General features: G+C 35.9%; 3 protein-coding genes and 1 pseudogene across 4 annotated transcripts; 1 reads left to right on the forward strand and 3 right to left on the reverse strand.

The window, feature by feature from the left end:
• Positions 1-802: 802 nt before the first annotated feature.
• Positions 803-2,129, reverse strand: LOC129873813 (thiosulfate sulfurtransferase 18-like). Its single transcript, XM_055949002.1, has 5 exons — positions 1,920-2,129; positions 1,609-1,682; positions 1,443-1,513; positions 1,260-1,313; positions 803-1,093 (listed from the first exon to the last, which is right to left on the reverse strand). Exons 1-5 carry the CDS (start codon positions 2,060-2,062, stop codon positions 1,004-1,006), a joined length of 432 nt encoding a protein of 143 aa, XP_055804977.1. The 5' UTR covers positions 2,063-2,129; the 3' UTR covers positions 803-1,003.
• Positions 2,130-3,475: 1,346 nt separating this feature from the next.
• On the forward strand, positions 3,476-5,679 carry LOC129872710 (oligopeptide transporter 7-like; annotated as a pseudogene).
• Positions 5,680-9,325: 3,646 nt separating this feature from the next.
• On the reverse strand, positions 9,326-11,147 carry LOC129872301 (probable transcription factor At3g04930). The gene has a single exon (XM_055947238.1). The coding sequence runs from the start codon at positions 10,657-10,659 to the stop codon at positions 9,454-9,456; it is 1,206 nt and encodes a 401-aa protein (XP_055803213.1). The 5' UTR covers positions 10,660-11,147; the 3' UTR covers positions 9,326-9,453.
• A 324-nt stretch (positions 11,148-11,471) lies between these two features.
• On the reverse strand, positions 11,472-13,595 carry LOC129872302 (thaumatin-like protein 1). 2 transcript variants are annotated; one of them, XM_055947239.1, is made up of 3 exons: positions 13,106-13,591; positions 12,166-12,829; positions 11,472-11,767 (listed from the first exon to the last, which is right to left on the reverse strand). In XM_055947239.1, exons 1-3 carry the CDS (start codon positions 13,173-13,175, stop codon positions 11,485-11,487), a joined length of 1,017 nt encoding a protein of 338 aa, XP_055803214.1. In that variant the 5' UTR covers positions 13,176-13,591; the 3' UTR covers positions 11,472-11,484. The 2 variants fall into 2 exon arrangements, with proteins under 2 accessions (XP_055803214.1, XP_055803215.1); XM_055947240.1 differs by lacking the exon at positions 11,472-11,767 and having other exon boundaries at positions 12,162-12,829; positions 13,106-13,595.
• Positions 13,596-14,044: the final 449 nt, after the last annotated feature.

Raw genomic sequence — 14,044 nt, forward strand, 5'->3', positions numbered from 1 at the left:
TTTCTTTCGTCTGTGTCGATTGGTTTCTCATTTATGTGCAACTGTTGTCTCTAGTAATTACTACGTAGAGTGACCGCAATATGAAAAATGTAGATGTCAAAATCAGGCTTTGTACAGTTCTTTTGTTTACATGTAACTCATTTCTCATCGCGGCCCAGTGGATTGGAGGGCACGTGCATCTCTTATGTATATATATATATATATTTATATATTTTGTAAAGAACTATTATATTATATTTTAAAAGAATCCTTCAAACAGATTTATTGAGTCATTTGAGTGCAGATGTGCAACCTGAGGTTGTCTGGTCTGCTATATCATTTTTCGTTTTTAATTGACAAAATACTGTTCATCTATCTTTATGGTGCTACTGTTGTTTTCGAATTCTGAATCCGCCTAAGGGCTTATCTAATGTAGAGAAGTAAGCTGGACCAAGACCAAATCCTGATTAATTTCTTTTCTTTTATCGGCGGACAACTTCTGACATCGTTTTCCTTCTTTTTTACACCGTTAATAGCCCACAGACGGAGTAAAAGAAATAGGATCGAGTCTAATAAATAAGAGTCAATAGTTTTAAAAACGATATAACTAGCTAGTACTCTCTCCGTTTCATATTAAATAAATTTGTGAGCCAATATAAATATATTAAGAAAAATATTCAAGGATATAATTTGAATCATATTTTTTTACTATTGTTCTTTGTAAAATCATAAATATAATTTTGTAAGTAGTGTAATTATCTCCTAGAAAATATAAAATTTCAATAAACAAAAGGACAAATATGAAAAAAGTTTTAAACATCCATTAAAAAATCTCTCAAAAATTCATTTAATATAGAACGGAGAGAGTAACAAATTTAAACCTCGATGTTTGTACAAAGGGAAAAGATAAAAGTCCCATAGTCCTAAAATTGAGCGAGAAATACAGAAAATACATTCTAATGAACAATTTATTCTTTCGTGGTTGATTAAGAAATTGATTATTTGAAGACTAAGATTAAGGTGATCAAAGCTCATCTTGTGATTTGTTCACAGCAAATCCATTCTCCACCCAAGCTTGATACCCCCCTCCCATGTTGCTGGCATGCTTGAATTCCTGCCAATTTCATAATCTCATCTTGTTTATGTTATAATTCTTTCAGTATTAATTCGAATATAGTAATTGTATAAATAATTTTACAATAACGTTCTTAAGCAGAAACAGTAGCAAAATTGAAAAGTTAGTAAGAATTAAGACAAGAGAGAGATTGTATTCAACTTACAGCAGTAAGAAGATCAGTAGTTGCATACAGGGACCTCACACCACTTTTACATCCCTTCACAACAGAAAGTTTACCATCAAATTACAGTATATAACTAACAAAAACGTTTATCAAATTCTAAATCGACACGTTATGTTGTTTCTGTGGGAATTCAAAATGAAGAATCCCAAATTATGAATTTACCACAATTAGCTTTTCTTCCTTGTCACATGCTGAAGATACCTGCTCCATAAATTTTGGATTCTTCACCATACCTGAAAGAACCAAATATAGAAACATCATTTATTAGTACGTAATTATTACAGGAAAATTAAGACCCATACAAAAGAACGAATAAGAAAAGAGAGACCTTGGGGAGCATTTAACATATAGGGAATATTCAAAGAGTTCTCTACATGCCCTTTCTTGAATTCTTCTTCTGTCCTGTTCAATATGAAATGAAAATAATATCAGAAAATACATATTTCTCAACAAATAGATCTTCAGCTTAACTCAATCCAAAAGTTAGCTTATAAGGAGTCTAACAAGACTAGACATTTGCTGCATGGACAATTTATGATGAAGTTTTATATGGGTAAATCATAAATTGAGTTGGGCTTCAGAAATGTATCTTGAGCCTAACAACATTTGAAGATCTAAATTTTGTGTTAATTTTTTTACCTAACATCAAGATAACGGTGTCCAGATCGGATGAGTTGACGAGCTGCATGAACATCTACTGTAACAACCTCTGCTCCTGAGCTACAGAACAGAAGCAGAACAACAAGAAGAGATATAATACCATTCCGGAAAACATTACCCATAATTAATTGAACGAAAAATTGTGAGTATTAAGAATTTTTTTCTAATGTATCCGACTTGACTAGCCATGACAATAAATGGAAGTAGTACTTTATAGAAGTTTTTTTTGAAAGTGAAACTTTTGACTTCAGTGGTTGCTGCTGAATCAAAGGAGATCTATTGGCGTTTTCGATTGTTTTGACTTTTGAGAATGAAAATTAATTGGCAAAATGGAACAGAAAAGCCAGTGGATTTTGGGTGATGAGGCGCCGTCGGTTGTTTTCTAGCACTATGATTCGTGCGCGTAGGCTGTAGAGTTTCCAAGTATTGGACAAGGAGCAAATGGGCCATATTGTAGAGCCCACCAAAATTGGGTAGGCAAACTTCGACAATGACACAAAATCGATAGGGAAATTTACATATACTAGTTAAAAAAATATTTACCATTTATAGCAATAATAATTTTTTTCATTGAACACTTATAATACAATTTTAATACATATTAACGAAAATAATTTATAAAACTCATATAATACAAGTTTTATTCATGGATAATTTATTTATCACATACTTTAATACACTTATAATACATTTATATTGCATGCATAATTCACTTTTAATACATAGTAAATATATCATAATATTGTTATATATTGCTATAAATGGTAATAAATAAAAAGTATCGCTAAAATCAGTAATTATTTATTAAAAGTATTTTTTCTAGTAATTTTTCCTCATTAATACCTGCATAATTCTAACCCGCTGCCAAATAAAAGAGTTTTTTTTGGTTTTAGAGACAAGCAGGTAGGAATTAGTAATGTTGACAAATTAGTTAGGTAGAGATTAATAATATGAAAATTAATTAGGCGCGTTAGTAATGTGAGAATTAGGTATAAAGAGATGAGTTATGCCCAAATTATTTTTTATAAAATGTTTAGTTTAATATATTACAAATTAGTATAAATGTATACTTTAAAATACTTGTTTACTATTTAAATAAGATAAAAGAATTCTTACTTATATTATAAGGGTTAATTTTGTGCTAAATTTTTGTAGCTCAGTTGAAACTATTTAAATTTTCATCTTATTGATAAAGGTTTAGATTCTCCGTCCCTCCTTGTTTTCCCTTCCCCTGTCCGGCTGTCCTTTATCCCCTCCCCTATTTCCCCTTCCCCGTCCCCAATTTCAAACTTAAAAGTGCTACTTTGTCATTTTCAAATTTTAATTCATGTATTATGAGTCTATACATTCTTATTCCACGCTTTATTTCGTATAATAATATATACATTCATGCATTGTTATACATGCATTATGGTATTAAGTATTAACCTATTACATTTTGGATTTAGATATCATAATTTAGTTAGTAATTTTTATATAGACATATATAATAAATGCTGGTTTCGGTTGAATCAGTTGCGGACATGCTACATTAATTGGCCTCTGATTTTTTTTTTTTTTTTAATACTCCTACATCTTACCACTGCTTTAAGATTTTTCCTTCCAATGTCAGGGCCCTTCATGATAAAGAAGAGAGAGCCAAGAATGGATTGACAAGAAATCAATTTTTCCTCATTGCCTTTATCTGCAGCTTTGGTTACTATATCTTTCCAGGTTACCTTTTTCCAATGTTAAGTTCCCTTTCTTGGCTGTGTTCGTTGTTCCCTTCCTATGTCCTAGTCCAACAGTTGGGTTCAGGGCTTCATGGTCTTGGAGTAGGCGCCATTGGGCTCGACTGGTCCAGCATATCCTCCTATATTGGAAGCCCGCTAGCTAGCCCATGGTTTGCTACTGCAAACATTGCTGTTGGTTATTTTCTCCTTATGTATGTTGTTACACCTCTTATGTACTGGTTCAATGTTTATAAGGCCAAGAATTTTCCAATATTCTCGGATGGCATGTTTAAAGAAAACGGTCAAGACTCGAGTACAACATTTCAATCATCATTGACCCTAACTTTCACATTGATTTAGAGAAGTATGACCATGAGGGTCGTCTTTATCTCAGCATTATCCTTTTACTGACTTATGGATTCAGCTTTGCCTGCCTCACTGCCACGCTTGTTCATGTCTTCCTCTTTCATGGACGGTATGCTGCATACTTTACAGTTATAGTGGGTAAAATTCATTAAAAGTTATTTTAACTTGACAATAGTTTTCGGATTAGACACTTTAGTATCCAAAAGTGAAACATCAGTTGACTAGTTATAGTGGTGCAGGGATCTATGGCATCTCAGCAAGTCTGCTTTACAGGAGAAGAAAATTGACGTGCACACGAAGCTCATGAGAAAATACCAGCAAGTTCCTGAATGGTGATTCACGATTATACTACTAATAAATATTGCAGCAACTGTATTTGTATGTGAATATTACAAAACCAGCTTCAATTACCATGGTGGGGGTGTTTTATTAGCATGTGGCCTTGCCTTCTTTTTCACCCTTCCGATTGGAGTCATTACTGCTACCACAGACCAAGTAAGCCCATGTTTACAGTTCAGTAAAATAGCAGCTTGAAATCATCAATACCTACAGTTTTCGTCCAAAGACTTACTGTAGGATTTAGTTAAAATTATAGCTTGGTGTCAGCGTTGTGAATTGATTGCTCTACTCATTTGGCAACTCTGATGTTCCACGATCTTTGTTGCTCAGACACCTGGTTTGAATGTGATCACGGGGTACATAATGGGATACTTTTATCCAGGATATCCAGTTGCTAATATGTGCTTGAAGGTGTATGGTTATATCAGTATTAAGACGTAAAACTTGGACATTATATGAAGATTCCCCCTAGGGGAATGTTCATGGCTCAGGTTAGTTTTTATATCTTTTGGCAAAAATTCAGCAAATTGAAAAGCTTGGTCTGCAAAGGTGTTATCCAAATTTTAGGGGTATAACTAACTATAAAGACCTGTCCCAAATCTGTTTTTTCTTTTTGGACTATTTATCAGGTAGTTTGGACCTTAATATAAGCATTTGCGCATCTGGGAACAGCATAGTGGCTAATGGACACTGTCTCAAATATTTGCGATAGGACTCTGCTTCCTCAAGACAGTCCATGGACATGCCCAACTGATCATGTATTCTATGATGCCTCAGTAGTCTGGGGTCTGATTGGGTCACAGAGGATTTTTGGATGGCTATTACTCAGCCACAAATTGGTTTTTTCTAATTGGCGCTGTAGCTCCTGTGTTCGTTTGGCTGTTACAGAAAGCTTTCCCAAACCATCAATGGATTAGATTGATTTCAGTGCCTGTGGTATTAGCCGGAATAATTAAAATGCCACCTGCTACTGCTGTCAACTACAACAGTTGGATCATCATTGCATTTTTTTCAGGATATGTTGTATATCGATACGACAAGAGTTGGGGGAGTCGTCACAATTATGTTTTATCTGAGGCATTAGATGCCGGATTAGCATTCATGGGTGTATTGTTGTACTTGTGCTTAGGAAAGGAGCATGTTAGCCTTCAGTGATGGGGAAGTCATACAGATACATGCCCTTTGGCTTCTTGTCCAACTGCGAAAGGGATTGTGGTTGACGGGTGTCCTATTTCTTAGACGGATTTTCTGCAGGACAAGTGGTATGGCCATGGTTCCCTCTACATAGTTCGTCTGGTCATGTCTCTCCCCATTGTTACAAGACTTTTGTTTGTGACCATGGCTCTTGCTTGTGTCGATGGGTTTCTACTGGACATGTCATTAGCAGCAAGAACAGGAGGACTCTATGTCAAGTTTTATGACGAGCACAAGATGTCACAAACTTGTGCCAGAAAATCATGACTCAAGAAAATTCTCTGTGAAAATAAAACTTGGATTGCTTCCACTGTTCCTCCACCTCCTGTGATGAAGTGAAAACTGCTTCTGGGACAACAAACAATATTGTAAATTTATTCATATAATATTTTCATTGTTGATGAATCTGTTTCAAGTACGAAAAAAGAGAACTATATTATACTTGCCAATTTTCCTCAATAGTTCAATTTATTTTCTCCTCTAGGTGTAACACCATGTCTAGTAGTTAGCTTTTACTACTCCTATCTCATATTACTGTCTAAATGATTTTGAGGGTCTAAATTCTTCGGTACCCTTGTTTTATTTTCATATTTCTGAAGAATTTGGTGAAATATGAGTCTGGGAAATACAAAAAAAGTAGGATGACGTAGTATCATTGAAAATTCAGGCTGTAATGTTTTTGCTATTTATTTGAAGAATCAGGTTTCCTCTAGGACCTCTACTATAAATTAAAGTATGCTTTGCTAATTGTGCTAGAGATTGCACATTCAGTTTCATCAACATAAATTATAAAAGGTCTAATCTAATATTTTCTTTGATTGTTGCTAATGGATAGTGAGGATTCATGTAACCGACTCAATTAGCTTGGTACTGACGTGTAGTTGCTGTTGTTATATTGTTGCCAATCTATCCTAATTTAGAGACTTTCTTATTGAATAGGTCAATGACCGTCTGAGGAAGTCCTTGCTTACTACTGCATGTCACGCGCATACATACATGTTCAGGTTTTAGATGTGTTCTATGACAAGTTGAATGCCATTTTTTTTTCTTACACCTAAAAGTGATCTGAGTTACACATCTATTGGACATTTTAAGGCAGAAAAGAGTCATTGAACTTGGATCTGGATACGGCTTAGCTGGATTAGCTGTTGCAATGACGACAGAAGCATTAGAAGTTTTCATATCAGATAGAAATCCTCAAGTAGTCAGTTGAATCCTTTTTATCCAATGGCTAGATGAGCATAATAATATTATTGAGTTTGTCCATTGATCACTCTCTGACACGAATATGTGCCGATATGATGCAGTTATGCTTTTACGATTCCTTTGTTTCTTCCAACTTTTTTCGTTCATCAGTATCCACCTGCATACCAAAGAATTACTGCTGCTTTTCCACTTCCTTTGATTATCCTATACAAAAGAGGTGTCTTCTCTTATATTCCCGGGACCATCCTTATTTAAGGATGAACAAGCACCAAGTAATTGCAGTTCAACTCAACTAGACATTCAGAATACTACAAGGAGTAGTTGTTAACTTCTCCAATGTTGATTGAACTAGAAGCTTAAACTCGGGAAGAAACTTGAAGCTTAAACTCGGGAAGAAACTTTGTATTAGAATTGAAGGACAATTGAACTTCACATCTTAACTTAAATACAAGCATCACTTAGTTTCTTAGATTCACTAAAGTCTAAAAGAAATGAGTCTCTTTAGTTCAGCAAATAGGTGGAAGTCATAGTTTCTCTAGCAGTGTATATATTAGTATCATCAATGGAATTGTATATCTTCAGTTCATCAACTCAATTGTTTGTCAAGGTGGCTTATCGCTGGATATTGGGATACAATATACTGGGGAGATTATATTACTTCCATGAATCTGATCACTATGGAAACATCGAAAAACAGTTCTCTTAATTCGTCACTTTATTGTTGTTCTAAATATCTTGCTAATGTGTGGCTAGCCTCAGTGCGAGATTTAGAGAGTGTTTCCCAGAATTCCGAAGCTTATTTAAATCATATTTAACAGGGAAATTAAAGATTTGGATGGTGGCATGGGAATGTATAGAAAAGGTGAAATGTGTGGTACCACTGAAAAAGAGTGAAGAAGCTACTATAGATGCTAGGGGTCCTTATTTTCATAAAAAAGATGGCCACTTTTTGTTTTTCTGACATTGTTTAGTGCCCAACTTGGCCAAAAGGATATTTTCTGAGCGCATCAACTTCAGCGGCGGAGACAACATTTTAATTAAGGAGTTCAAAATTTGAAGATATAGACATATAAATTAGTTAAAAAAGGTTCGACATTTACTATATATATATATAAAAAAATATATTATTTTAATCATCTAAATAGTATAATTTTTTGCTGAACTCTTAACCACAAGGTGGCTCCGCAACTTATCACCTTAACTCGGGTATTTTCTGTCAATTTTCAGTGGCTAATCATCGTCCCAAAGTATTTGTATTGACCTTCATTTAATTGTTGTTTTTTAGTGCGTAGTACTCTTGTGCAATGTGAGTGCTGAATGAAGAGCAGCCACACTTATTTTCGCCATTGGCTGATAAATTTGCTAAGCTTATCTTGACAGCTTTCATTAGGCCAAAAAAAATAAATAACAATTATACCATCTTCTGCTATTAGATTGTAAGGTGGGGTATATCTTGTAATCATCCTCTTTGGTATGGAAGCAACTAGTGAGGATATTTTTTTAAACATATAGTACTTGATTACTGCTCTTCCTGTCCTACTTGATATGCTGTTATTTAATTGAACACAAAATTTAAATTATTTTAATTAATATTTATAATTTGAAACAAGTTAAAAGATATTTATTGAATTGAATAATGAATGGTTAAGGTGATTGAATCGATATCACGAGTCAATATGAATTTTTTGTTTTAGCAAGCCTCGTGGATCGGTATCACGAGGCTTGCTGAAACAAAAAATTCATATGGACTGACCACTCATTTTCCTCCAAGTGCCTTTTGTGGCTGAAATTTTTTTGGAAAAGAAATGGAAATATCTTTATTAAATTCTCTGTTTCAAATGTCATTTCAACAAAAAGAGTAACTGCTAGCAACAACAAATCCAACAAGAAAATTAATGTGAAAGATGGAAATATCTTTGAAAAGTTAACCGTGTAATTTGATTTACTTTACTAATTCCTGATTAGTCAAAAAGCTTTTTGAAAACTAAAATATCTTCTTATCATGATAATTTACCTTTTAATTACTTTAAATAATAATAATAATAGAAAGAACAAATGCTCCCATAAAGTTTATAGGCCGTTCAAAAAAAGACAACAGTAGAAAATATTTGAGAAAGTAAAGACATTGTCCACTAATTATTTTGCCTATCTAATTAGTAATAATTATGTTTGTACTAATTTAATGTTTTCAATGGAAGAATAATGAACACACAAGAATAATTGCTCTTTCAATTGACCGTTGATAGGAAATTGCACAAAGGTAAAAAGTATTACGAGAAAGGCAGTCCAAAAAAATATTCCCCACTAAAAAAATTGGAGATTCCCTCAAATTGGAGTTTATCAAAGTGTAAAACAATAGTGCTTCTTTTCACCAATGACAATAATTATATAATCCATCATGCTTAAACATGTCCCTTGGATAACACTTCCCAGAATTATATATTCTAATAATTTTCATTTATCAGTACAATATACAAAAGTTAATTAATAGCTAGAATTATTATTGAAGTGAGTATAATATTTGATGTGTTACCGTCCAATTAAGAATTTTTCTTTCAACAGAGCAAAACAAAACTCATTATTGAATAACCAAAAGTTAAATATCTAAAACAGGCCTTCACAATCAGCTATTTTTGCATGTGGTAATATTATCAACAGGAATTATTTTAAAATTCTATACGAAAAGGAGCAATGGTCTAACTGGTCATGGATCTGAGTTCCTCCAACTGTGCTTTTATTTGATCTTGAATAAGCTCTAATCTCTTAGAATAAACTTCCAATTCTAGAATCTGTTGCTTCCTCCATTTCTCATCCACCTTGATATCAGAGCTCATTGTACTGATCCCAAATCCTAAAGGGGTTGGGCTTGGACCCAATGCCATTCCGAACCCAAAACATCTCGAACCATTCAAATTGTTTAACAATTCCTTGAAAATGGGTGATACACAGCTCCTCACTGTTTCCTCAATCAAACTGGCCTGGGGGCCGGCCATCGGGGGAAGAATGACATTTGTTCCTCCACCAAATGGCTGATAGTACTGTTGAATAAACCCGGGCTTTTCTTCAACGTTAATTGCTCCTCCTCGAGACCTTTTTCTCGACTTGGGAGTTTTAACGTCAATCCCGTTAGGGTTAACATTGAAGTTAGGGCTGTGATCGATGAAATTTGCGTTGTTAAGGTTGTGATGTGAATCCTCATCATCAAATCCACCATCTTCTGGTGGTGGTGGACCACTGCTACGGACGACAATGGGTCCTGCATTGCTCCAGATCTTGCGAGAGATCTCGAAGGTGGCTTGATCGTGAGGGCTCTTAAACACAAATTCCTTACCAGATCCCATCTTACTCATCACTGTCCGATATTTCTTCTTCAATCTTCTCAACTTCTCTACTAATTGATTCTTGTTGAAATCCAACTGCAACTTGTTCTTAATTTGGTCATAAAACGCACCTGTATCATGATGGTGATGCGATGATGAATTTATACCACCACGCTGTGTCGTGTATTCCAGAAATCCCTGTAACAATTCAATCTCATCGTCATCCATCCACAGCCGTTGAAAAAGCTTTCGTGAATCATCCAAAGGTAACGGCCTCTTTTCTTCCACAACAATCGTAGAGGCCGGAGTAACGCCGAATTGGTTGATCTGCTGTCGTTTTGATTCATGAGAAAATGAATCACTTGCAGCAGGGACGCCGACAACGGCAATAGTAACCTCGCCGGCGCCGGAATGGTTCGAAACGGGCGCGGGAGGAGAGGAAGTCGAATCGTCGTCCTCATCATCGACGTCTACATCATCATCTTCATCAACAGCGACTTCGTTCTGGGCTTCATCATCTTCGTCATCGTCGAGATCATCATCGTTGTAGACGACGGCGTGCTGATTTTCTACAGAAGCCATAAGAGAAGCTTGAAAGGGTAGGTTGGTTGGGGGTTGGGTTTGGGTGGGGATTAGGGTTCGAGGTTAAGATGTAAAAGGGGGTGGGGTGTTTGGTGGTTAGGCCGAGAGTAAAGGGAGTCACGAACGGGAAGAGGTTTCGTGTAAGACTGGGTTGGGTTGAACGGTTCATCCATATGCACACGTGTGCGAGCTCGTTTGGATTCTCTCACGTGACTCGCCATTCAATTCTATTACTTACTTTATTAATTGTTTTTTTATAGACCAAAATTTTACAATTTTTCAATTAATACGCATTTTACTAGCGGTAGGTTCTAGTGGAAAGACAGGCATACTGATATTTAATAATGAACCGATAAGAGAGGACATGAGTTTTTAGTACATTTTGACCTTTAGGAAAATACTCTTTTCCTCTCATCTTTTTAGACTTTTGGGAAAAGGACTGCTTTTTGTTAAAAAAAATAAATATATGAAGTGTATGGTACCATATGGAAATTTCCTATTGTCGCTTTAAATCTGACTTGTTTCAGTAACAATCTCTATCTTGTTAATTGTTTATGTGGTCTTCTTTTTGTGTTTCTTTATCTTTTTGTTTGGCTCCAAAGCACGGAGAAAGGAACATCCAGTCATTTTCATGCGTAATACTATATAATTAAACAATAAAAAAGAATGGATGAGTTTGATGAAAATGTAATTATTGGAATCGTTTACAATGTGAGCCTAACAGAAGCTAGCGTGTTGGTGCTTTATACCTTCTTTTGATCTTAATTTAACAATTAACAATCTTATCTACTCTACTCAATGAAATTTAACAAGTAATTAGAAACTCTATAATTTCACAAGTGAACCTATAAAAAGTACAAAAGCCACCATTAGTGGTATAAATTGAATAATTGTCGAAGGTTGATTACTAGCCGAGCTCCCCGTAGCCAAACTTGCTAACCAAGATCCATCCACTAGCATTGTCTGACCCATCGCCCCTGACCCTGATCCTGATTCAGAACCAGGTAGTGGTTTGGAATCTGATCCTGATTCAGAACCTGAAAGAGCCCCAGAACCTGACTCGCTTCCTGATTCATCTGTCGATCCGTCTGATTTTGAAGATTTGTTGCTGCACAGAAGGCGAAAAATGTTAATCAAAGCTTGTTAAACTTGGCGAAAATCGTTTTAAATATCAATGTACTTCAAAATGAATTTAAAATTTACTAATTCGAATAGTCATTTACAGGCTTTCTTTTTGACTTAAAAGTTCTAACAAGCAATCATTAATGCGACTATCTACACTAGCCCTTCCCTGGACCTGCTAATTAACACATGTTTTATGCATCAGTGTTAATGCCAAAGCTTTTCAATATATACAATAAAAGGGGCAGCCCGGTGCACTTAAACTCCCGCTATGCGCAGGATTCGGGAAAGGGCCCGACCACAAGGGTCTATTGTACGCAGCCTTACCTTGCATTTCTGCCAGAGGCTATAAATTCAATATAGATTTTATGATTTTTATTTTACCTGGGCAGAGATGAAGGACAAAATGTGATGATGTAATTGGCATTAGAACATGTGAATGTACTTGTCACATCGTCATATGCATAGCTATAGGATTTTGGACACGCCGACTTGAACATCTGCGAGTACACCGACGGCGAGCACGTCGCCGGCGAAGCATAAGCACCTTCACAACAGTATTGTGGAGTCTTGAAAGCATCACACGCGCTCCTACAAGCGCCGCCGCCGTCCACCCTCAGCTCCGTCGGGCATTTTTGGTTCAAGTCCACGTTGCAACCCGTCGATGCACAAGGACCTGACCCGCCACTCACCTCCACCATCATAGGCAAATTGTACCCGTCCACTAGGCTCACGTCATAGAAATCTTGAGAACCTGACCCGAGTGTAAACTCTGCTAGCGTCGCCGGAGTTGCGGCTCCTCCGCCGTTGCACTCCATCTGTCCAGAACCACAATCGGCTGTTGCACATGAACCGATTCCCAAGTCGTCGAAATTGCAGCCCGTTCGGCCCCAGAAACGGCCTGACCAGCCGGTCGGCGCTTGAAATGAACGAGAAGTGTCTTTGGTTAGCTCGAAACCAGTGCTGTCCAGTTTTGGACTACCCAAAATTCCAGGCCACACAGTATGGTCACACTTATTCACAAATGTAAACGTAGCCCCCAATATACCTACATAAGCAAAAGTAGAAACACCAAATAAACGAATTAGAAACCAATGTAAATAAAACTTTCGTAACAATTCTTTGAATAAAGATTGAATTTATGGAGAAAGCAAATTCAGAAATGTTTGTGACAGAGCATTCTTTGTTTGGGGATCTAGTAGCTCAATTGATTGGTTTCTTGAACTTTAACATCATGTCAGTTGTAAGGGTTCGATTCCCCAAACTTACAATCTCTTCCCCTGCCCCAATTTAAAAAGGAAAAAAAAGAGCATTTGTTGGTTACCTTGACAGAAGGTGATCAAAAGAAGGCTCAGAATCATCAAAGATGTGGAGATAGCCATAGAGATTCTCATAATTGGTAATGTCTCTGTACGTATCTCTTTTGTTTTGAACAATTATGTTGATAAATTAGCTTATTAACTGTGAAGAAAGCAGAGCCAATGGTTATGGTGATAATGGATTCTTGATTGGTGGGGATATAAATAGTAGGTAATGGGAAATGGAGGAGTAATTAGAAAGAAATGCAGATGAAATTAAAGAAAGAATGACGACCCAAGAAATTACACCAAATTTGAAGCTTAGGGGCCTGGCAGTATATATGAATTGAGAAATTAAGGAGGTGGGTGGTAGAGTGAAGTGAGGGTGTGTAAGAGGGAATCTTTGAAAAATAAGAAATGGGTTTGATGCGTATTGTATAAACAACCAAAGTCGGCACATAGGGGTGTTGGATGGTGCGTGGTGGGGAAGACTAGGTTAGTTACTTTCACCAATTGGGATGCATTTTGGTGACCTTGTAAATTGTTATATGTACTCTTGCAAATAATACATATAAAAATTAAGTTTATTAGCTAAATACTTTGCCACAAAAGATGAAGAGCTTGTTTATAATTGGATGTAAGTAAGGACAGATTGAACTTCCCACAACAGTATGTGCATAAAGTAAATTTGTCATGGATTTTTAATTATCGAAATATGCTTTGTGATTTCCACAAGAAATTACCTGTTTGAGAAAGAGTGGTACATAACTTTTGATCATGGACATCCAACGCATGCAAAGATAAGATTAGATGGGTAACGATTATTAGAGTTAGGATCCCAAAACGACAGGAACTAATTTGAACACTTTCAGCTGCCGGCAAAGGCAGAAAACTAGTGACATGTCTAGCTTTCGTGAAAAACATTCAATCCTTTTTAGTGAATTATACAAGTCCTAAATTCATAA

This window comes from Solanum dulcamara, chromosome 11 (assembly GCF_947179165.1).
Source record: "Solanum dulcamara chromosome 11, daSolDulc1.2, whole genome shotgun sequence".
Taxonomy (NCBI): Eukaryota; Viridiplantae; Streptophyta; class Magnoliopsida; order Solanales; family Solanaceae; genus Solanum; species Solanum dulcamara.